This window comes from Coregonus lavaretus, assembly GCF_964263955.1.
Source record: "Coregonus lavaretus genome assembly, chromosome: 13".
In the NCBI taxonomy this organism is placed as follows: Eukaryota; Metazoa; Chordata; class Actinopteri; order Salmoniformes; family Salmonidae; genus Coregonus; species Coregonus lavaretus.
Genome location: NC_140000.1, coordinates 45504386 through 45529319, shown reverse-complemented (window position 1 = coordinate 45529319; position 24934 = coordinate 45504386). Strand labels below are relative to the sequence as shown.

At 46.3% G+C, this 24934-nt stretch overlaps 1 protein-coding gene across 1 annotated transcript in view; it reads left to right on the top strand.

Annotated features, from left to right (window-relative positions):
• Positions 1 to 7344: 7344 nt before the first annotated feature.
• Positions 7345 to 24934, top strand: part of LOC311140876 (N-acetylglucosamine-1-phosphotransferase subunits alpha/beta-like) — a 22344-nt gene continuing 4754 nt past the window's right edge. Inside the window, exons 1-18 of the mRNA XM_084176155.1 lie at positions 7345 to 7609; positions 7889 to 7974; positions 8123 to 8242; positions 8646 to 8696; positions 9202 to 9404; positions 9879 to 9943; positions 10160 to 10294; positions 19641 to 19802; positions 20099 to 20278; positions 20471 to 20641; positions 20854 to 20977; positions 21102 to 21308; positions 21820 to 23000; positions 23254 to 23453; positions 23609 to 23828; positions 24022 to 24135; positions 24235 to 24320; positions 24586 to 24684. Coding sequence (XP_084032281.1) covers positions 7478 to 7609; positions 7889 to 7974; positions 8123 to 8242; positions 8646 to 8696; positions 9202 to 9404; positions 9879 to 9943; positions 10160 to 10294; positions 19641 to 19802; positions 20099 to 20278; positions 20471 to 20641; positions 20854 to 20977; positions 21102 to 21308; positions 21820 to 23000; positions 23254 to 23453; positions 23609 to 23828; positions 24022 to 24135; positions 24235 to 24320; positions 24586 to 24684 — 3536 coding nt within the window. The 5' untranslated portion in view covers positions 7345 to 7477. The remainder of the gene's footprint in view (positions 7610 to 7888; positions 7975 to 8122; positions 8243 to 8645; positions 8697 to 9201; positions 9405 to 9878; positions 9944 to 10159; positions 10295 to 19640; positions 19803 to 20098; positions 20279 to 20470; positions 20642 to 20853; positions 20978 to 21101; positions 21309 to 21819; positions 23001 to 23253; positions 23454 to 23608; positions 23829 to 24021; positions 24136 to 24234; positions 24321 to 24585; positions 24685 to 24934) is intronic.

Here is a 24934-nt window from a genome sequence, read left to right as displayed (position 1 = left end):
GGAGGAAACAGGTTAAATAATGATTTTTAAGCTTTTAGACAATTGAGAAATTGATTGTGTATATGTGCCATTCAGAGGGTGAATGGCAGTGGCGGCTGGCCGATAGAGGGCGCTAGGGCGCCGCCCCCTTAAATAAAATTATTTTAAAAAATAAAATAAAAAATAAATAAAAAAAATAATAATAATAATAAAAACATCAGTATGTCAATATTTGTGTGTTTGAAATATGGAATGCACACAGTAATATGTGTAAGATATGATAGAAAATCATATTCGCAACCTTTCCTCTGCCTGTCAAACGCCTCGTCAGCTCTGGGCGATACAGAAAGTGCCCCGAGGAGGCGGGTCTACGTAGCAGTTAAGCCAATTGCTAATTTAAGATATGAATGTATGACATAAAATGTAGCTAATCAGCGATTTTAATTCGAATCCAAGGAGGGCGATTATTTTATCGCCCCAAGCTCGCCCCTGATAAAATAAGGACCAGGCTCCAGTGGCGCCATTTTTACTAGACGACAATGGCGAGCGCAAACGTTACTCCTCCAAGACCCAACCCTAACTCGGTGAAATCTCTCCTCCAAGATCCGTTTGAGAGGAGAACTTTGTCAGAGAAAGTTCGGGTGAAAGAGCTGGGCCCAGATCAACCTGACCTCTCAATCAGACAGCAGGCTAGCGAGAAAGGGAAGCAGTATATGCGCGGCTTCTCCCGTAGCTGGTACACCAGGAAGGCTTGGCTAGCTGGGTGCACTGATGCTAATGCTTTATTTTGCTTTCCGTGCTTGCTTTTTAAAACGACGGGGTCAGATTCAGCATGGACAGGTACCGGAGTGAGGGATATGAAGCACCTGTCAGAGAAGGTAAAGAAACATGAGAACACCAGGGCACACATGGACAACTCTGTAAAGCTAGCTGTATTAGGAAGGGTGAACATTGCTACGCAGCTGGATGACGGCCACAGGATTGCGGTGAGGAAACACAATGAGGAGGTGGATAAAAACAGGCACATTCTATCCAAAATTATCGATTGTGTGAAGTTCTGTGGGGCTTTTGAGTTGGCCTTGCGTGGGCACGAGGAGACTGACTCCTCGGACAACCCCGGCATTTTCCGGGGCTTAGTGGATTTTGTTGCCTCCCTCGACAGTGTGCTGGAGGAGCACCTGAAGACAGCTACCGTTTTTAAGGGCACGTCAAAGACGATACAGAACGAGCTGTTGGACTGTATGCTGTCAGTGCTTAAGGATTACATCCTGGAGGAAGTAAAGAGTGCTGATTTTATCGCCATTCAAGCTGACGAGACGACTGACGTTTCCACCCACTGCCAGTTGGTGCTTGTGATACGCTACATCGATGCTAAAAGTAACGTCCAAGAGCGTTTTTTCGAGTTCATTTTGATCGAGAACGCAACCGCCGACACCATCGCTACAGCGCTGCTGGAGAGGCTCAGCACCATACTCTCACATGGACAAAAGGCCAAACTTATTGCCCAGGCTTACGACGGAGCAAGTGTGATGAGGGGAGCCACCGGCGGAGTGCAGCGTAAAATAGTGGATGTGTACGAAAATGCGCACTACGTCCACTGCTATGCACATCAGCTGAACCTCATCATGCAGCAGGCTACTTCACGCATCCCCAGGATCGGCACTTTCTTTTCCGACCTTGCAGGATTTTCTGCTTTCTTCTCCAGGTCTCCCAAGCGAACCACCGTGCTTGACGAAGTGGTTGCGCATAGACTCCCCAGAGCCTCTACAACACGGTGGAACTTCCACAGTCGCGCTGTAAACACTGTGTACGAGTACAGGGATGACCTCCTAACGTGTTTCCAGACCATCAGAGACTCTGGGAACTTTGATGCCCCGACTGTCAGAGAGGCGGGGGGCTTTGTGAGGATGCTCGAAGACAAGGCTTTCTGTTTTTTCCTGGCACTGTTCCACAAGATCATGCCAAATGTGGACATGCTTTTCAGCCAGCTGCAGAAGAGGAACATCGACCCTGTCTTCATTAAAGCACTTGTCCAGAGGTTCACAGACAGCATGCTAACAATCAGGTAAATAACTATATTTACTATTGGCTGATAAAGATGTTGTTAGAAAGATGAATAGTTCACTTACAACAGTTTAAAAGCCTAAATGTGTCTGGTCATCAAAGTGAGTGATTATCATAGAGCCGTCACAATTATATTTGTTTTAGTATTTTAAAAGGAAAGAGAAGACACAATCAGACGTTGATAATAATGCAGGAAAGTACTACACAGTTTGTAATAATTATTCAGGTGTCCACCAGGTCAATTTCTAGAAGAGGCCTAGTTGTTATTGAAGATTAACTTTATTGCTAAGTGCACAGCAGAACAAAATGATGTTGCATCCCTCTCACAAATGTAATAGAAAAAGGCTTTAAAACGTAATAACATCAGTTAATTATGTACATCACAGGTTAAAAGCAGTTACTAGACATAGTTTGTGTGTATATACACACTATCTGTCTGTCTGTCTGTCTGTCTATATATATATATATATATATATATATATATATATATATATATATATATATATAAAAGTCACTGGTTGTGTGTTGAGGGGGAATTACAGTGAGTTAAGAAGTCTGATTGCAAGTTATCAAATTAAACTTTATTTTTTGGACCCAGGGCCTCAATTCCCTCTTTGTGTGGGGACAGCGCATCTGACGAGCAGCAACAGCCCATCAAGCGACGGAGGATGCTGGGACCAGGAGAACAACAGAGGTTGGCTATAGAGGTAAGTTGTGATGTAATTGTCAGTGTTTCCCCCTAGAACTATTTTCAGGCCTGGTAGTATGTAGCCAAAACCCTGAACAATCAGCACCTTGGTAATCATATACTTGAGTTGGACATAGGCATGTGTCAGTCAGGATCACTTGCATCAAAATAGCTTAATTGCAAATTAAAGCTGATGATGTATCTTTTACAGGTATGTGATACCATCCTGAGTCATGCCAAAGAGAGGTTCTCCTTCACCCAGCACCTCATCAGCGCAACACTATTGCACGGAGAGTTGTTCCCACAACACAGTGTGAAGTTCCCCGATACAGCGCTTGAAACAACCGTGGAGGCGTACCCCATGTTGAACAAGGCCAAGCTCAAAACCGAACTGTCCCTCATCTATGAGAACAGTGAGTTCAAGGCTTGTAGTGGTGCAGTGCCCCTGTACCAGTTCTTCATGGAGAACAACCTTCAGAGCACTTTCACAGAGACTGCCAGCCTCCTCAAGATCCTCATCACCACACCCATGACAACTGCTGAGTCAGAAAGGTGCTTCTCTACACTGAAAAGGATCAAGACCTTCCTGAGAAACAGCATGACACAGGATCGCCTGAACGCTCTGGCCATGCTCTCCATGGAGAAGAAACTTGTCAGGGACATTCCTGACTTTAATCAAAGGGTCATTGAGAGGTTTGCCACTCAGAAGGACAGACGGGCAAAATTCCTGTACAAATAAGATGACAGACACACACACACAGAGCAGCTCTGGCCGCATGTTTCTTTGTATATAGTTGACCTTAGCATAAAAAATCCAGTTATATATGGTACTCTAGAAAGTCTTAATAGTGTCTTTGCTAATATTACTGTATATATGTTGTTTGTATCAATTAATTGTTGCAGTTCTGGAGCACATTAACAATTAGTCACATTTAGTATGATCATAAAATACTGTATGCTATTCTTCCAGTCAAAGGTTTGAGTTCATCCACTTGATATCCATTTCTATATTATACATCCTTTTATACAGTGTAAGATTTCCTATAAACTTTATAATAATTTCATGTTATTGTCCACTTTCCACTCTGTTCTGACAGCATGCCTGTTGCGTTGCCTGTTTACTACCAATGGTGAAAAGTTCACTTTAAATGCAAATGAAAGGCTTGGGTTTGTGTAATATGTTTTTGTGTAAGAATGCCTCAACTTTTTAATATTGGCATTAAATAATTACTGAATGTTTCACTGAGCACTGCTGTCCTGCAGTTTGTGTTAAAATATATCGCGATGGTTACAGGAAAAAAAAAGTATGGCACAGCCCCACCGAGAATATTTTTCACCAGCCGCCACTGGTGAATGGGCAAGTCAAAAGAAGATTGAAGTGCCTTTAAACATGGTATGGTAGTAGGTGCAAGTCCCACCAGTTTGAGTCAAGAACTGCAATGCTACTGGGTGTTTCACGCTCAACAGTTTCCCGCGTGTATCATGAATGGTCCACCACCCAAAGGACATCCAGCCAACTTTACACAACTGTGGGAAGCAATGGAGTCAAAATGGGCCAGCATTCTTGTGGAATGCTTTCATCACCGTGTCAAATAAAATAAAATAAAATGTTATTGGTCGCATACACATATTTAGCAGATGTTATTGCGGCTGTAGCGAAATGCCTGTTTTCCTAGCTCCAACAGTGCAGTAATATCTAACTATACACAACAATACACACAAATCTACAAGTAAAATAATGGAATTAAGAAATATAGACATATTAGGACGAGCAATGTCGGAGTCTGGAGTATATATACACAGTACCAGTCAAAACGTTGGACACACCTACTCATTCAAGGGTTTTTCTTTATTTTTACTATTTTCTACATTGTAGAATAATAGTGAATACATCAAAACTATTAAATAACATATATGGAATCATGTAGTAACCAAAAAAGTGTTGAAGAGCTTGAAGAGCTTTTACACTGTGTATATCAGGTTTGCATCCTTTACTTTGTGTAGAAAATATCAAGGAGGAAGACAATGTTTTCGTGAAGATGGGAATGTGATTTTAGCTTTCTAACGAAATCATAGTGATGATAATACTTTTGCCTCGTAACTAGCCACGCCCGAGGGAGCTCAGAGAGCGTGTCAGTATGACGGAAACGCCCCTCTTTACCAGAGTGCATAAAAGACTGAGATAAGAATTATCAGATCAGACTAGACGGACCTCAAGCTGCAGCTTTTGTCCATATTGGTCCCGACCCTGAAAATCAACAAGAGTTGAAGATGACAAAGTTTCCTCCACTAACAATCAATGTTACGGCTGAGTAGCTGTTCTAAGTACTGTATCTAAGAAGGTGCATTTAAGTGGGACCATCCTGTTACTCTCTTCAAACCATTGTCTACTACACTGCTCTCATCACCCCACAGGGGATCATCAACACGGCTGATTAGAGTCCTAAGACCACTTCCAGAACAAGTGAAAGTAAACAGACAACTAAGAAGAAGGACATTGTGACCTCTTGTGGTCAATCAGAGCCTTACATCTACAAGGCCATCCTAAATAGAAAGACCAATCGACCCCTTCCCACGAAGGCCTGGGTCCAACAGAGATACACGACGAAGACCTCCACGTAAATACATGCATTACTTCTTACCAAATGGGCGGCAGTTCTGAGCAAAGTATTAAGATTACTATGAGCGTAGGTTCATGTATCCAAGTGTTTTCTCTCTCTCTCTCTCTTTAACTCGCCATCTTTTGTAACAAGTGTCATATTGTGTTAGTCCGCTAGGGACCAGTTTTCATTATATTAAGTTTCTAATCTCTACTTATACCGTGTACGTGTTTGTATCATGTGTTATCATTTTTAATTAGTTAGTAAATAAATAATTAAATCAATTTGTGTGGTACGGAATGATCAGTAAGACCCGGGTTTGTGCAGACTTAAAAAGCCTACGACTTTCAGAATGAGACTGATATGAGGTAAATTATTAATAAATGACTGTTAAATGATAAGAGATATCTAGATATCTTTAGAGTTAATTCAGTAACTCGTTAAACAACTTTTCCTGTGGTGCCCCAAATTCCTAATTAGTTAATTGTTACATGATTAATTTAATGTAGTAACAATTAAACATAGTAGGTAATTATTCTATAAATAATAGTCATCACAATAATGAAAGTCACGTCATGACAACAGTATGTGGATAGAATATATAGTATATCTGAAGAATATGTAGGATAGAACAGTATATGTACAGTGAGCAGTATTCCATTATTAAAGTGACCAGTGTTCCATGTCTATGTACATAGAGCAGCATCCTCTAAGGTGCAGGGTTGAGTAACCGGGAGGTAGCCTGCTAGTGACAGTGACTAAGTTCAGGGCAGGTTACTGGGTGGAGGCCGGCTAGTGATGGCTATTTAACAGTCTGATGGCCTTGAGATAGAAGCTGTTTTTCAGTCTCTCGGTCCCAGCTTTGTTGCACCTGTACTGACCTCGCCTTCTGGATGATAGGGGGTTGAACAGGCCGTGGCTCGGTTGGCTGAGATCCTTGATGATCTTCTTGGCCTTCCTGTGACACCGGGTGCTGTTGATATCCTGAAGGGCAGGCAGTGTGCTCCCGGTGATGCGTTGGGCTGACCGCACCACCCTCTGGAGAGCCCTGCGGTTGTGGACGGCGCAGTTGCCGTACCAGGCGGTGATACAGCCTGACAAAATGCTCTTAATGGTGCATCTGTAAAGGTTTGTGAGGGTCTTAGCGGCCCAGACACATTTCTTCAGCCTCCTGAGGTTGAAGAGGCGCTGTTGCACCTTCTTCACCACACTGTCTCTGTGGGTGGACCATTTGAGATTGTCAGTGATGTGTACACCGAGGAACTTGAAGCTTACCACCTTCTCCACTGCAGCCCCGTCGATGTGGATGGGGCATGCTCCCTCTGCTGTCTCCTGAAGTCCACGATCAGCTCCTTTGTTTTTGTTGACGTTGTAGAGACAGCAGCATACCACCCTGCATCCCACTGCTCGCTTGCCTCTGAAGCTAAGCAGGGTTGGTTCTGGAGGGCCAGTTGGAGGCACAGTGATTGGGGACATTGACCTGTGTAGGGTGCCGTCTTTCAGATGGGACATTAAATGGGTGTCCTGACTCTCTGTGGTCACTAAAGATCCCATGGCACTTATCGTAGGTGTTTTAACCTTGGTATCCTGGCTAAATTCTCCTCTCTGGCCCTCATACCATCATGGCCACCTAATCATCCCCAGCTTTCAATTGGCTCATTCACCCCCCCTCTCCCATGTTACTATTCCCCAGGTTGTTTCTGTAAATGAGAATGTGTTCTCAGTCAACTTACCTGGTAAAATGAGGGTAAAATAAATAAATACAAATGAATAAAAGTGTCCATGCCCCGATGAATTGAGGCTGTTCTGAGGGCAAATGGGGGAAGAAACTGTTCCTAATGTTTGGTATACTCAGTGTATTTCTATGCATAGGACACATCAAGCTAAATGTATAGTACAACTCCTCCTAGTCGATAGAGGGCGTTATAGAATTTCTTTTTTTTTAAAGCAGCACCCGGAACATTTGAGACAAGGCGCATCGTCACCATAAAGGAAGTGCAATATTTGGTCAGTTTTGACAGTTTTGCTAGGCGTCAGGTGACAAAGAAGACATCGTTCGTTTTGGAGCGTTTATTTTATATTAACTCCGATATGCTCATGCGTCTTCGGTGAATGACTGAAGAGATATGGATTGCAAAGGAGAACCATGGTGATAATAAATTCAGTACTGAAACTCTTGCAGAGACAGACCTACACCTGTCTGTCCCACCGCTATGGACTGTACCTCTGCTTTGGTGGGATAGTCCTCATGATCGTCTCTGCCTTCCAGTTTGGAGAAGTAAGTAGCTTAGCTAGCTAACAAGCTAACCCTTGCCAAAAGCAATGATGCAGCAGTTAACTTATTTCTCTCTCTCTCACTCGCTGTGTGTGTGTGTGTGTGTGTGTGTGTGTGTGTGTGTGTGTGTGTGTGTGTGTGTGTGTGTGTGTGTGTGTGTGTGTGTGTTTATCAAACTCTGTACTCTGTAAGTTAAGTAAGGCACGGCCTGTTCTGGCTGGTTATGTTGAAGTATACAGTACATTCAGTGGCAAATAATATCATCCCCCTCTCTGTGTGTAGGTGGTGGTGGAGTGGAGTAGGGATCAGTACCATGTACTGTTTGACTCTTATAGAGACAATGTAGCTGGGAAATCATTCCAGACTCGGTGAGAAACCCTCCCTGCCCAAGTGCTATCCACTACAGGGATAACCAGTGTTTCAATGTCTCAATTCAGTATTCCATATGGTGCCTTTGTCTGTCTACTGATTGAAATTGATTTGCATCTTCTCAATGGCGTTGTTGTGTCGCTGTAGGCTGTGCCTGCCCATGCCCATAGATGTGGTGTACACCTGGGTGAATGGCACGGACACAGACCTGATGAAGCAGCTACGTGGTGTGAGAGAGCAACTGGAGGAGGAGCAGAGGACACTGAGGTACTGCGCATGGTCACATGGTCACTGGGACTTCAGTTACATGTCACACACATTAGGCTACACAAATATTATTGCATGAATGCAAGCTGAGCATTTGTTTTGGTAAGTGCCTGACAGAGAGAAGGTTAGTGTGGTCTGCAGAATTTTCTGAGAGATGGTCATTAGCACATAAAGGAAACGGTTACTTATTCACATTAGATGATTACTGTGATTGAATCATTCCCATTTATCCTGTTGTGTAGACTAGGGTTACACCAAATAAGTAGTTAGCTAATATTGCCAGTGGGAGATTCTGTTAGCTCAAAGGTCAATTTTCAATCACAATACTAGAACATGCCCCAACAACACATTCCATGCATTAATGGATCAGTGCATTGACTTTCTGGACTGTTTCTCACCATAGGGAACGGCTGGGGAAGAATGCAAGTGATCTGACTGAATTGCCAAAGGACAGGTGAGTCTGATAAGATAGAAACACCTGTACATTTACTGTAGTTTCCACACTGACTCTTTACATATATAGCTCAATATGGATGTTTCCAAACACTGTAAGTGCAGGGAGTTGATGATGCACCATCTTATTGAGACACACTACGGTCGTAGAGCAAGGGTTTTGACATCACTGCTGGTATTTCCTGTTTCTCTCTCAACTGTCTTATTGAGTGTTTGTGAGAAAGGACCTCAGTGTTGTTCACCAATCTACAACAACCGTTTACTTTTGACCACAGACATTAAGGCGTGAGACGCAACGACCGCACAAAGGAAGCCTTGTGCAAGTGGTGCAAACTGCAGCAAGACAGAGCAGGGTTTTGCACTAGCGATAGTGGTTTGGTGGAAGTAGTGATGTTGGATTGGAGTTGTATTATCATGCTGCTGCAACAAATGTAGACACCATCTAGATGTTTTGTGACCTTTTTAGCTTTCTCTTTCTCCTTCTATTTCTGTGTTTCTGTTTGCAGTGTGAAGCCAGAATGTCTGCTGTCCCATTGTATCTTAGCGCCCATGCTAGCCCTGGACCCAGCTCTGCCAGCCAACGTCACTCTGAAGGAGCTGCCGTCGCTCTCTCCCTCCTTCTCCACCGCCAAGCAGCTGCTGCAAGTGGCCAAGCCCCTCCACCCCTCCACCACAGTGTCTGTGGTGATCTTTCACTCCCAGGCTGATGGTAAAGAGTAATTGACACTAACACTCCTAACTGGCACTTTACACACATGCTATTTCAGTTCACAATTCTGCCACCACTCAGTACGAGACCACCAATCATGTCATCACAGTAAAATCTCTCTGTGTCTCTCTCTCTCTCTGTGTCTCTCTCTCTCTCTGTGTCTCTCTCTCTCTCTGTGTCTCTCTCTCTCTCTGTGTCTCTCTCTCTCTCTGTGTCTCTCTCTCTCTGTCTCTCTCTCTGTGTCTCTCTCTCTGTGTCTCTCTCTCTCTGTGTCTCTCTCTCTCTGTGTCTCTCTCTCTCTGTGTCTCTGTCTCTGTGTCTCTGTCTCTCTCTCTGTCTCTCGCTCTCTCTCTCTGTCTCTCGCTCTCTCTCTCTGTCTCTCGCTCTCTCTGTCTCTCGCTCTCTCGGTCTCTCGGTCTCTCTGTCTCTCTGTCTGTCTCTGTCTCTGTCTCTCTCTTCTCCCCCCTCCTATAGCGGATAAGGCCTACACGGATGCGCCCCGTGAGGCTCTGAAGCGCTCTGTTTCTAGATGTTACCTGGTGAGTTACCTGACTCTATAGTCTGCTAATAGCATTTCTATTGCACCTGACGCAATCAACACTTCTAAGACATTTCTAATTCTAGCACAATTATATGATTGAGCATTCCTCCCAATTTGATACACTGGACCTTACGTAAGGATGAATAGCAATGGACACACAACTATCATTGTCATGTGGTAACAATAAGATATTGTGCTGTTGTTCCTCCTGTAGACCACAGATAAGGAAGCACCAGGTCTGGTCCGCATGCAGAGCCTGGCCTACCTCAGTGGCTTCCCAGCATCCTTCAAGGAGACCGAGCAGCTCAGAGTCAAACTGCCATCTGTTGTCACTGGCAAGATCAAACAGGTAAGACTAACCTGGATGGAAAAAGGAAAACAAATGGAATAATCTGCAGGAAAACACAATACCAAATCAAAAACTGTATTTCTTTTAGACAGGGAGCTGTGTCTCTGTTATTTCAATAGAGGGCAGTGTTTCACATAATACAGAATGCCATTTTATCACGTGAACACATTAGTTGTTTTCTTAACCAGACAACATATTTTTTTTTACATTTAAAGAGAAATGCTCATTTTAGGAAATAATACTATACAATTCCAGGATAAATTAAAATAATATATAACATGTAACTATTCATATAGCCACAAGATGTCACCCTTGCTGTACCTCAGAATCATGACATGAAAGATAGGCTAGTCATTGCCGTGCTCCAAACGTTTGTATATCAGACAGGATCAAGACCGAATCAATTGTGTTCAAACTGAACATGGACACTGTCTGTCTGCCATAACCACAGACCTTAAACAATATAATTATACCGAATTAATTAAGTTGAATTAAATGAGTAATAACACTTAAGCAGAAGAGGTCTCCATCTATTTTAAACAGTTATTATGGTAGGAAAGAGCCCTGGTTTAGTTTGGCCACGGATTGTCTATCTAATAATTTTCTCTAATCAGAACTCTGTCCGAGATATTTTGGGAGGAGGAATTCCAGTAACACGCCGGATTACTCTGAGATAATCAAAGAAAACAATCCAGTGATAGTTTACTGTACTGTAGGTCGGTCTCACCACAGGCATTGATACAGGCTATATCACATTTTACATTTTTACATTTTAGTCATTTAGCAGACGCTCTTATCCAGAGCGACTTACAGTTAGCACATACATTATTTTATCGAACCCACAACCCTGGCGTTGCAAACGCCATGCTCTACCAACTGAGCTACATCCTCTGCCGGCCATTCCCTCCCCTACCCTGGACGACGCTGGGCCAATTGTGCGCCGCCCCATGGGTCTCCCGGTCGCGGCCGGCTACGACAGAGCCTGGATTCGAACCAGGATCTCTAGTGGCACAGCTAGCACTGCGATGCAGTGCTTAAGACCACTGCGCCACTCGGGAGTCTATATCCATACAAAGCTACATTGTGTGTACAAAACGTTAGGAACTCCTTCCAAATATTTAGTTGCACCCCCCTTTTGCCTTCAGAACAGCCTCAATTCGCCGGGGCAGGGACTCTACAAGGTGTCACAAGCGTTCCACAGGGTTGCTTCCCACAGTTGTGTAAAGTTGGCTGGATGTCCATTGGGTGGTGGACCATTCTTGATAGACACAGGAAACTGTTGAGTGTGAAAAATACAGCAGCGTTGCAGTTCTTCACACAAACCAGTACGCCTAGCACCTACCACCATACCCCGTTCAAAGGCACTTAAATATTGTCTTGCCCATTCACCCTCTGAATGGCACACATACACAATCCATGTCTCAATTGTATCAAGGATTAAAAGTCATTATTTAACCTGTCTCCTCCCCTTCAGCTACACTGATTTTTAAAGTGGATTTAACAGGTGACATCAATAAGGGATCATAGCTTTCAACTGGATTCACCTGGTCAGTCTGTCATGGAAAGAGCAGGTGTTCCTAATGTTTTGTACACTTGTATGTCAGCCTTGTCTAATAACACTGGGCCGACATGTCACATTCCATCCCTAAAAGTACTTTTGTCTATATGGAATTGAACAGCCCAATGCACATCAGAAATGGTCACACTGGTGCTCTGGGACAATAATAGACACTGAATAAAAAAGGTTGTGGTCAACCTACACTACAAAGTGTCTGACCTGCAGACTCCTCCTGAATACAGTGAGCCCTCCTTATCCTCCTACTGCCTCTCTCCCCTCTCCTTCTCCTCTGTCTCTCTCTGTCTCTCTCTCTCTCTCTCGCTCTCTCGCTGTCTTTGTCTCGCTCTCTCGCTGTCTCTCTCGCTGTCTTTGTCTCGCTGTCTTTGTCTCGCTGTCTTTGTCTCGCTGTCTCTGTCTCGCTCTCTCGCTGTCTCTGTCTCTCTGTCTCTCTCGCTGTCTTTGTCTCGCTGTCTTTGTCTCGCTGTCTTGGTCTCGCTCTCTCGGTCTCGCTCTCTCGCTGTCTCGGTCTCGCTCTCTCGCTGTCTCGGTCTCGCTCTCTCGCTGTCTCGGTCTCGCTCTCTCGCTGTCTCTCGGTCTCGCTCTCTCGCTGTCTCTCTGTCTCGCTCTCTCGCTCTCTCTGTCTCGCTCTCTCGCTCTCTCTGTCTCGCTCTCTCGCTCTCTGTCTCGCTCGCTCGATCTCTCTGTCTCGCTCTCTCTCTGTCTCGCTCTCTCTCTGTCTCTCTCGCTCGCTGTCTGTCTCGCTCTCTCGCTGTCTTTGTCTCGCTGTCTTTGTCTCGCTGTCTGTGTCTTTGTCTCGCTGTCTGTCTCTCTGTCTCGCTGTCTCGCTCTCTCTGTCTCGCTCTCTCGCTGTCTCGCTCTCTCTGTCTCTGTCTCGCTCTCTCTGTCTCTTGCTGTCTCTGTCTCGCTCTCTTGCTGTCTCTGTCTCGCTCTCTTGCTGTCTCTGTCTCGCTCTCTTGCTGTCTCTGTCTCGCTCTCTTGCTGTCTCTGTCTCGCTGTCTCTGTCTCGCTCGCTCTCTCGCTGTCTCTGTCTCGCTCGCTCTCTCGCTGTCTCTGTCTCGCTCGCTCTCTCGCTGTCTCTGTCTCGCTCTCTCGCTCTCTCTGTCTCTGTCTCGCTCTCTCGCTGTCTCTCTCTGTCTCTTGCTGTCTCGCTCTCTCTGTCTCGCTCTCACGCTGTCTCTGTCTCGCTCTCTCGCTGTCTCGCTCTCTCTGTCTCGCTGTCTCTGTCTCGCTCTCTTGCTGTCTCTGTCTCGCTCTCTTGCTGTCTCTGTCTCGCTCTCTTGCTGTCTCTGTCTCGCTCTCTTGCTGTCTCTGTCTCGCTCTCTTGCTGTCTCTGTCTCGCTGTCTCTGTCTCGCTCGCTCTCTCGCTGTCTCTGTCTCGCTCTCTCTGTCTCGCTCTCTCGCTGTCTCGCTCTCTCTGTCTCTGTCTCGCTCTCTCTGTCTCGCTCTCTCGCTGTCTCTCTCTGTCTCTTGCTCTCTCGCTCTCTCGCTCTCTCTGTCTCGCTCTCTCTGTCTCGCTCTCACGCTCTCTCTGTCTCGCTCTCTCGCTGTCTCTGTCTCGCTGTCTCTGTCTCTCTCTCTGTCTCGCTCTCTCGCTGTCTCTGTCTCGCTCTCGCTCTGTCTCGCTCTCTCGCTGTCTCGCTCTCTGTCTCTCTCTCTGTCTCGCTCTCTGTCTCGCTCTCTCTCTGTCTCGCTCTCTGTCTCGCTCTCTGTCTCGCTCTCTCTCTGTCTCGCTCTCTCGCTGTCTCTGTCTCTCGCTCTCGCTCTCTCTCGCTCTCTCTCTCTGTCTCGCTCTCTCTCTGTCTCGCTCTCTCGCTGTCTCTGTCTCTCGCTCTCGCTCTCTCTCGCTCTCTCTCTGTGTCTCGCTCTCTCGCTGTCTCTGTCTCTCGCTCTCTGTCTCGCTCTCTCTCTGTCTCGCTCTCTCTCTCTCGCTCTCTGTCTCGCTCTCTGTCTCGCTCGCTGTCTCTCTCTCTGTCTCGCTGTCTCTCTCTCTGTCTCGCTCTCTCGCTGTCTCGCTCTCTGTCTCGCTCTCTCGCTGTCTCGCTCTCTGTCTCGCTGTCTCGCTCTGTCTCGCTGTCTCTGTCTCGCGCTCTCTGTCTCACTCTCTCGCTCTCTCTGTCTCGCTCTCACGCTGTCTCGCACTCTCTCTGTCTCGCTCTCTCGCTGTCTCTGTCTCGCTCTCTCGCTGTCTCTGTCTCGCTCTCTCGCTGTCTCTGTCTGTCTCTTGCTCTCTCGCTCTCTCGCTCTCTCTGTCTCGCTCTCTCTGTCTCGCTCTCACGCTCTCTCTGTCTCGCTCTCTCGCTGTCTCTGTCTCTGTCTCGCTGTCTCTGTCTCTCTCTCTGTCTCGCTCTCTCGCTGTCTCTGTCTCGCTCTCTCTCTGTCTCGCTCTGTCTCGCTCTCTCGCTGTCTCGCTCTCTGTCTCTCTCTCTGTCTCGCTCTCTGTCTCGCTCTCTCTCTGTCTCGCTCTCTGTCTCGCTCTCTGTCTCGCTCTCTCTCTGTCTCGCTCTCTCGCTGTCTCTGTCTCTCGCTCTCGCTCTCTCTCGCTCTCTCTCTCTGTCTCGCTCTCTCTCTGTCTCGCTCTCTCGCTGTCTCTGTCTCTCGCTCTCGCTCTCTCTCGCTCTCTCTCTCTGTCTCGCTCTCTCGCTGTCTCTGTCTCTCGCTCTCTGTCTCGCTCTCTCTCTGTCTCGCTCTCTCTCTCTCGCTCTCTGTCTCGCTCTCTGTCTCGCTCGCTGTCTCTCTCTCTGTCTCTCTGTCTCGCTGTCTCTCTCTCTGTCTCGCTCTCTCGCTGTCTCGCTCTCTGTCTCGCTCTCTCGCTGTCTCGCTCGCTGTCTCGCTCTGTCTCGCTGTCTCTGTCTCGCGCTCTCTGTCTCACTCTCTCGCTCTCTCTGTCTCGCTCTCACGCTGTCTCGCACTCTCTCTGTCTCGCTCTCTCGCTGTCTCTGTCTCGCTCTCTCGCTGTCTCTGTCTCGCTCTCTCGCTGTCTCTGTCTCGCTCTCTGTCTCACTCTCTGTTTCTCTATTTCTCGTCGGTGGTCATTTGATAACAGCAGGGTATTAGGGTGAAACCCTATCTTGGGGAGCGGCCGGGGGGGGTGGTAACATTAGAACAACTGTTTTGGGTGGTGTGGCACCAGGCAGCACACTGAAAGGTCACCAGGATCTTACTGACCTTCCCTTCTCTATCCCCCTCTGTTTTCTCTTTCTATTCCACTCACTCACTCCCTCTGTCTCACATAGACCTTTCTACATACCCCACAGGTGAGGTAGCCTTTATAAGCAGAGGGTATGGGGACAGGGGGTTCAGGAAGGCAAGGGCAGGGGTGTCCATTCGTCCATCAGTATCACAATGCATGGATCCAGTTTCAGTGGTCTTCCTTGTGCTGTCGGACCGATTCTGTGAAAGAGGGATGTGCAGAATGCAGAGAGATGGAGGGAGCGAGGGTGAGGGATGGGCAAAATGCAGAGAGATGGAGGGAGCGAGGGTGAGGGATGGGCAGGGTGGCGGTGCTGAGAGACGGACAGTATTTATAGACAGTGTTAAACTGAGTGCAATGGTGATGAAAGCTGCCTCACGACCCCCATCATCTGCTCACACTGTCGCCTAGAAAATACTGCCCTCCGTTTGTGTGTGTGTTCCTCTGTAACTGGCATGTTGTCATTCACACGTGTTGTGTGTTATTCATTTGTAGCTAACTTGTATAGGATAGCCTATTGTTTATGCACTCTAGGTTAGAATGTGCAGCTAGTGTATACAGTTGAAGTCGGAAGTTTACATACACTTAGGTTGGAGTCATTAAAACTCGTTTTTCAACCACTCCACAAATTTCAACCACTCCACAATAGTTTTGGCAAGTCGGTTAGGACATCTACTTTGTGCATGACACAAATCATTTTTCCAATGATTATTTCACTTATAATTCACTGTATCACAATTCCAGTGGGTCAGAAGTTTACATACACTAAGTTGACTGTGCCTTTAAACAGCTTGAAAATTCCAGGAAAGCTTCTGGCTAATTGACATCATTCGAGTCAATTGGAGGTGTACCTGTGGATGTATTTCAAGGCCTACCTTCAATCTCAGTGCCTCTTTGCTTGACATCATGGGAAACCAAAAGAAATCAGCCAAGACCTCAGAAAAAAATGTGTAGACCTCCTCCACAAGTCTGGTTCATCATTGGGAGCAATTTGAAGGTACCACGTTCATCTGTACAAACAATACTACGCAAGTATGAACACCATGGGACCACGCAGCCGTCATACCACTCAGGAAGGAGACGTGTTCTGTCTCCTAGATATGAATGTACTTTGGTGCGAAAACTGCAAATCAATCCCAGAACAACAGCAAAGGACCTTGTAAAGATGCTGGAGGAAACAGGTACAAAAGGATCTATATCCACAGTAAAACGAGTCCTATATCGACATAACCTGAAAGGCTGCTCAGCAAGGAAGAAGCCACTGCTCCAAAACCACCATAAAAAAGCCAGACTACAGTTTGCAACTGCACATGGGGACAAAGATTGTACTTTATGGAGAAATGTCCTCTGGTCTGATGAAACAAAATTAGAACTGTTTGGCCTAAATGACCATCGTTATGTTTGGAGGAAAAAGGGGGATGCTTGCAAGCCGAAGAACACCATCCCAACCATGAAGCACAGGGGTGGCAGCATCATGCTGTGGGGGTGCTTTGCTGCAGGAGGTACTGGTGCACTTCACAAAATAGATGGCATCATGAGGAAGGAAAATGATGTGGATATATTGAAGCAACATCACAAGACATCAGTCAGGAAGTTAAAGCTTGGTCGCAAATGGGTCTTCCAAATGGACAATGACCCCAAGCATACTTCCAAAGTTGTGGCAAAATGGCTTAAGGACAACAATATCAAGGTATTGGAGTGGCCATCACAAAGCCCTGACCTCAATCCTATAGAAAATGTGTGGGCAGAACTGAAAAAGCATGTGCCAGCAAGGATGCCTACAAACCTGACTCAGTTACACCAGCTCTGTCAGGAGGAATGGGTCAAAATTCACCCAACTTATTGTGGGAAGCTTGTGGAAGGCTACCCGACACGTTTGACCCAAGTTAAACAATTTAAAGGCAATGCTACCAAATACAAATTGAGTGTATGTAAACTTCTGACCCACTGGGAATGTGATGAAAGAAATAAAAGCTGAAATAAATAATTATCTCTACCATTATTCTGACATTTCACATTCTTAAAATAAAGTGGTGATCCTAACTGACCTAAAACAGGGAATTTTTACTAGGATTAAATGTCAGGAATTGTGAAAAACTGAGTTTAAATGTATTTGGCTAAGGTGTATGTAATCTTCCGACTTCAACTGTATATAAAGAATATACTAAAAGAGGAAATGAATCAAAGCAGCAAAGTGTAACTACATTCAAAGCCATGATCGAGCCACACAGTAGTACTGTTTTGGTGGGAAATCCATACATAATTTTTTATATGTATGTGTGTGTGTGTATATATATATATATATATATATATATATATATATATATATATATATATATATATATATATATATATATATATATATATATATATATATATATATAATATAATGTGTGTGTGTTTTAGGTCTTTTCAGATTTGTATTGAACAGATAGTGAGCGAGAATGACTGGGAAAAGATGGAGAGGTTGTGTCAAAGGACAGTAGGCTGGATTCGAACCCATGCTGATATTGAAGACGTGTGCCAGAGGCTACAGCACTATCGCTAGACGAGCCAGGCCATTCTACAGACTCATCATTTTCCCATTCACCTCACTGGCCTTCATCATATAACTGGAATGGGCCCCTTTGGTATAATGTAGACCAGGGTTTCCCAACTGGTGGGCCAATTTGGCCCCCCATGTTTTTTCTGAGCAAAAACATTCATATTATTATAATATATTTTTTAGAATTTATTGTTGGACAGAAAAGACTGTAAAAACACCAAGGAAATTAGCTGTTTTTAATTTTGGAAACCTGTTCCCAAGTATTCCCATGCATAATAGAGAGATGTGATTGTACACAAACGTGAGCAAGGTTTGAAATTATTATGTTTTAGTCAAATATTTAATCTGTTTGGTTTTCTTGCGGTCTATTTGCAGTCTACAAATTATTTGTAATTATGTTCCGGTCCGCCAACCATCCTCTCAAGAAGAAAATGGTCTGAATCTAGTTGATGATCCCTGCAGTAGAGTCTGTGACGGGGGGGATGATGGATCAATGACCGTATGACATTATGAAGCCTCCCCCTCACTCAACACTTGTGAGGTCTTGCTCTGACTAATTTTGGTTGTGTGAAAATATTTACTATGTGTTCACGCACATGGTCAAATAATTACTCGGCTCGGGTATGTTAGACTCTCATAACACACACAAGATTTTGGTTAGGTATATTTCGGCTTTAGCTTTTTGCTTCCAGAGCATGTGGTTCAAGGTTTTAGTGTGTTTGTAGTTTGTACGTATACACTTGTCTCAACTGATTTAATTACGCTTTTAAACAGTAATGAAATAGTTTAAAATATCAGGAGTAGGAAAAACAGCTGATGTTTGGCTCCTCTAGTCACTATTGACATTGGCTCATGATAACGGGTATGACATTACCTTTTAATACTTCAACTAAATGCCTGCATCTTTTGACGGGCTGCTGACAGGCAGATGTGGACGAGAATGTTGATGTTACTTCCAATAGCCAATGCCTTTCCTAGTAAAGCTATATAAAGCCATGTTTACTATTGTCTTTGTGTTACCGTGACATGGAGGTGTGTGTGTGTGTGTGTGTGTACACGTACAGACCCATGGAGCTGTGTGTTAACAGCTCCTATAAAATACTAATAAAAATGGAAATGTGATCTCCAGTTTGCTGTCCCTGCCTCATCTTAGGGATTTATATAGCAACAGGAGCAGAGACAGCCTGTCAAGGCTGAGAGAGACATGCAGTAGTAAGGTGTTTGGGTTCTGGTGGTTTGTGGGTTTTCTGGAAGGCTAGAGACTAAGGAGATGAGAGAGTAGGGACAGATGGTTAGGAGAGGCAATGACTGGGATGACACGCACACGGAAGGAAACCGAGCCATGCCTTCCATTCCAACCCTAAGATCAATACCAGCTCCATCCGTCCCCCACACAGAAATGACATCACAGAATTTTCCAAGAGCCCCCCCCCCCACTCTTTCCTTCCTTCGAACCCTCCCTCCCTGCCACACACACACACACACACACACACACACACACACACACACTCTTGTTCGCATATCCACACAGGCATGACTGTGGGGTATTCTTTCTTGAAGGGTACAGTAGTTGTGGTGGGTGGTGATGAGTCCTCTGCTTTGATGTGGTCCATCCTTTAAACTGGCTACGGGTCAGAGGTTATAGGTCAACATGGCTGCTTTGAACCCAGCTCACGTTCAGCCTAGTAGTCTGTGTATGCACCCGTCATGTGGTGGCTCTGTCTGTCATCTCTGTCACACAGAATTCTTCCCAGGGACAGGAGCGGTAACCAAAGTCACAATAATGGATTTTAGGCCCAGCGCCATGTAACCTTTGACGTGGCCACTACGTCTAAAGAGGTTCATCAAAATATCTCTGGCTTGATGTCTGTTTGTCTTGTTGTGGAGGTGGTGTCCTTGGCTCCAAATAAAGGCTGTGACATTTGGAATTGTTTTCTCATGGCGCTGCTATGCTGAGTAGTTACATTTCTCACTTTATCTGCCACCTCTCATGCCACACTGACATGTTTTTGTCTCTCTCTCTCTCCCATAGTTCCAGCTGTATACGGAGGCCAGTATCGCCCTGCTCCATCTGAACAGCCCCCAGGACTTTACTGACCTGATCCAGCAGGCCAAAAAGAACCTGACCCTGGACGGGAAAGAGCTGACCATCAGCGCTGCTTATCTTTTCTGGGACCTGACTGCCATCACTCAGGTAAAACCTCACTCTGCCTCTGTCCCGTCACTCACTATCTATCAGGGAAAATCTACAGTGTATGTCAAGCTAAATAGGAGCGATAATTCTTGTCTAATGCAGTCCTACTGTAGTAGGTATCACTGAGAGAAACTAAACTCCTGGACCGAGAACTTGCATTGTTCTCTACCATACGACGTGAGGATAAAATACAATGACATGTAGTTTCATAAGTACAAACATTTTGGATTGGTCTCTTTTCAGAGCATGGTAAAAGCATGTCTCAGACCCCTCTGCTCTGCTCTCTGCCCCCCTAGTCTAAGCAGGACGAGGACGTCTCGGCCAGTCGCTTCGAGGACAACGAGGAGCTGCGCTATTCGCTGCGCTCGGTGGAGAGACACGCCCCCTGGGTGCGGCACATCTTCATCGTGACCAATGGGCAAATTCCCTCCTGGCTGAACCTAGACAACCCCCGCGTCACCGTGGTAACACACCAGGTACACCTAGGCTTGACCTACAGTACTACTCTCACAGATATGATTGTTGACAATAACAGAAAATAAGGGATGTTGTGACCGGAGCAGTAACAATTCTGGGCCTTTAGTTAAAGGTTATAAATAAGCTATAACAGAGCTTTACCCGGGTCAGGAAAAAATACAAGTTGCCATATGGTTGTCTCTCCTGTGTAGGATGTCTTCCAGAACCACACCCACCTGCCCACCTTCAGTTCCCCTGCCATTGAGACCCACATCCACCGAATCCCAGGCCTGTCTCAGAAGTTCATCTACCTCAACGACGACGTCATGTTCGGGAAGGACGTGTGGCCTGACGACTTCTTCAGTCACTCCAAAGGACAGAAGGTCTAGACTTAACTTCAAGTGTTACTAGATGCATGGTCTTGAATTTAGCTCACTAGCTCAAGTTTTTGATAATGTAGACTCTGGATCATTTCATATAAATATGACATATCTCGCTAGCATGAGATTGGGTTATGTTTTGGGGAATAGTGCTGTTATGTTGTAATAATGTCTTAACATCCCTACTGTACCTCACCTGTCCTCTCTCCCTACAGGTGTACCTCACCTGGCCTGTCCCTAACTGTGCTGAAGGATGTCCAGGCTCCTGGATCAAAGATGGCTACTGTGACAAGGCCTGCAACAACTCTGCCTGTAACTGGGATGGTGGAGACTGCCTGGGTGAGAATCACTTCTTCTCACTCCCTGTACCAATCTGCCTCTTCTCTTTCTCCCCTTCTCTCCTCCATCACAAACGTCCTTCACTGAGCTTAATATTCTTTGTCTTTTCCATCTCACCCCACAGGAGCTGGGGGCAGCCGGTTTGGGGCCAGTGTGGGCGGTGCGGGCGGAGCGGGTAATCAGCCCTGGCAGTTTGCAGGAGGTCTAGGTGGCATCGGGGGCGTGTCCTACTGTAACCAAGGCTGTGCCAACTCCTGGCTGGCAGACAAGTTCTGCGACCAGGTCTGCAACGTGCTCTCCTGTGGCTTCGACGTGGGCGACTGTGGACAAGGTGAGGGTGCTCAGAAGTAGGGCCAGGAGTTTTTCTTAACCACCTGACCTAGAAAAACTCTGTGCCTTATTTATAGCAAAGATATTGGTAGCTAACCCAAGATATGTTATGTGTTATTTACAATATTAGCAAATGAGCACAGTGGGCAGAACAAGCAAAGAGGTGGGCAGTGCCAAGCACGAGCTAGTCAGATCCTATTGGCTCGTTTTAACATGTATTTACCAATTTCCGTGAGGGAACGCTTACTCTGTGAAGTGCGCATGTGCAATAACTCAATTCGCCCTTGCACTCCTTTTAAACAATGCCATTTTTTTACAACTTTGGCACAGGGTCAAGTCTACAAAACGTAGTGCAATTTGTCAGTAACATATTCTACTTTTGGGAAGAGAAGACTGTATTGAGATAGAAAATTTGCAGAATGTCAACCAAGTGTTTATCCTGGTCTGGTCACATTAGCTCATCTAGTGAGGTGGAAGAGCAGTGTTAATCATGTATCTTGTGTGTGTTGTAGATCACTTTACCCAGCTCTACAGCGTGACCCTGCTGAAGAACAGGACCTTGTACACCCTGCCGGTGGGTGAGACCAGGCCATACTTCAGCTTTGCAGGCGTGGCTCGCCGGGTGACCGAGGCCCAGGTCAGCGACAACTCAGCCGTACGCCATACTTCGGTGGCCAACAAGTGGAAGACGGTCCACCTGCTCCTCCACTCGGGCCACAATGCCTCGCTGGTCCACTACAAGCTCACTGTCCAAGGGGATGACGACAAGGAGTTCTCCCTGACCTTCAGCGTGGCCGTGGACACCCGCCAGCTCCCCCAGTCCAACGTGTCCGACCCACTCCACAAAGATGGATCCAAAGAGGCCAAGCCCACCACCACCGTAGAGCCTGAGGTCCCTTTCAAGGATGTCCCTCTGGAGAAACGAGGTCCCCGGGTCCTGAAGAGGCCACCTGGGGAAAATGAGGTGAACGTGGAGGTGCCTGCACTAAACGTGTCCCTGCTACCGGCGGCCTTGCAGAGTGAGCTTCAGAGGCTGCAGGGAAAGCTCCTGGTGGGTGATATCACGATGAAGGGTTATAACCTCACCAAGGCTACACTGCTGGGGTCGTACAAGGCTCTGGCCAATCGGGGCCCCAGGTTAGCACCAGCTGACCAGGTCAAACCCCAGGACAAGCCTTTTAAAGACCTAGTAGAACGTGTGGTGAGCAGAGAGGCAGATGCACCACAGCTAGTGGAGGTTAACCCAGTAGCACAACAGGATCCAGAAAGAAAAGAAGCAGAGAAGACCAAAGACCCAGAGGGAACCAAGAAGCCTGAGGCACCAGAGGAGGTGCCCAAGTCGAGCATCGTTGGTGAGAAAGAGAAACCGAAAGCACAAAAGACTCCAGCAACCCCAATCCCAGTTCTAGTGGATGGGGAGTTTCCGAAAGCTGCTAAAGCCCAGGACACCACCACCACAGAGAAACCTCCACCGTCCTCCAAGCTGCTGAGCACCCTGGTGGGTAGCATGTCCAAAGTCAAGGGCTCAGAGGGCCAATCACAGCAGCAGCGGGCAGGGGCCGAGAAGGGACCGGAGGAGGGAGCAGAGTGGGCCCGGGGGGTTCCTGTGGGCAGGAAGCTGCAGCACTACACCTCCTCAGACCGAGGCTTCCTACCCTGGGAGAGACGGAAGTACTTCCAGGACCTGCTGGAGGTAAGCTGGGGTTAGGTTGTAATAATGTCACAAGGTCAGTCAGGAAAAAATCCTGGCTCTAGAGATGAAGAACAAAGAATCGAGAACAACAGTGCTTTGGATTGAATCGCAAACACTTTACTCAAACTGTTTGTTAAACTTTGAATGTGTCAAATGGGAATCGGAATGTTATCTGAATGTTAATCGGAATTTTATCAGAATGTTAATCGTGTATTATCATATTGCTTTATGGCTCTTTCAATGGCTTCTATAGGAGGAGGAGCGTCTGGAGGGAGAGCTGGCGTACCAGGCAGACAGCGCCGCCGCTGGCCGGAGGCTGCATGACACCTTCGCCGACTCCCTCCGCTACGTCAACAAGCTGCTCAACGGCCAGTTCGGCTTCACCTCCCGCAAGGTCCCCGCCCACATGCCCCACATGATCGACAGGCTCATCATGCAGGAGCTCCAGGACATGTGAGTAGCAGGAAATGATGTCATATGGGACATACTGGGTTAGTAATATAGTAGACTGACGTAGCTGTTGTGAGTGCTCTAACAACAAGAACTCATTTGTTTACCTCGTTAAAATGAATTAGTTGCTGAACAAACTCTGTGTCTCCGTCTTTCAGATTCCCACAGGAGTTTGACCTGACGTCGTCCCATCGCGTGCGTCACCCGGAGGACATGCAGTTTTCCTTCTCCTACTTTTACTTCCTGATGTCGGCCCTGCAGCCGCTCAACATCTCGCAGGTGTTCGACGAGATCGACACGGACCACTCCGGCGTTCTGTCTGACCGCGAGATCCGAACGCTGGCCACGCGCATCCATGAGCTTCCCCTCAACCTACAGGTCAGTAGATGCATCTGGGGATATAAGATCAGGTCCCCAGTGTCCATGTTATCTATCGTCTAAGGCCAAACTGATCATAGATCGGTACGCCTACTCTGAGACACTTTATTAATACCGACCCTGGTTTACTCCTGTTTTTAAAGCTGATCTCAAACCAGTGGTACAGTGAGGTTAATGTGTTTGTGTGTTTCAGGATCTGACAGGTCTGGAGCAGCTGCTGATCAACTGTTCTAAGACGCTGCCCACCAACCTGACCCAGCTACATATTGTTAGCCCTACACAGGAGGCATACTACGAGCCCAGCATGGTGACTACTCTACATGGCCTCTGTGCTGTGTCCCAACAACATTTCTAAGCTGTAGTAGACTTGAGGTGCAGAGACTGACTAGTGTATTTGAATCCACAGCCTCCCGTCACTAAAGGTCTGGTGGTCCACTGTAAAGCCATCACAGAGCGCATCCACAAGGCCTTCAAAGACCAGAACAAGTACAAGTAAGTCCTGTTCAAAAAAACAAAACATGTATGTCATGTGGGTAACAACAAAAGGAAAAAGCTGTAAAAACAACGTTTATTTTTTTGAAAATCAAAAAAAAAAAAAAACTCCTGTTCTCTACCATCATCCACTGTCCTTAATCTATATATATCACCCATCCTACCCTTAAAGAATATTCCACTTCATCTCACGTCACTACATTTTCTCCAGATATCCTGATCCTATTTAAGATCATAGTAAACATGGCAGCCTCTCCTTTGCCAGGTTTGAGATAATGGGTGAGGAGGAGATAGCCTTTAAGATGGTGCGGACCAACGTGTCCCATGTGGTGGGCCAGCTGGATGACATCAGGAAGAACCCCAGGTGAGATGTCCTCTCCGGTAGCCTCGAGGTTAGAGCGTTGGGCCAGTAACCGAAACGTCGCTGGTTCAAATTCTGGAGCCGACAAGGTGAAAAATCTGTCGTTGTGCCCTTTAGCAAGGCACTTAACCCTAATTGCTCCAGGGGCGCTGTACAATAGTGACCCCGTCTGTGACCCCACTCCCTGCGGGTGTCTCGGGGAGTTGGGATATGCAAGAAACACATTTCCATTACTTGTGTGTAACAGGACAAA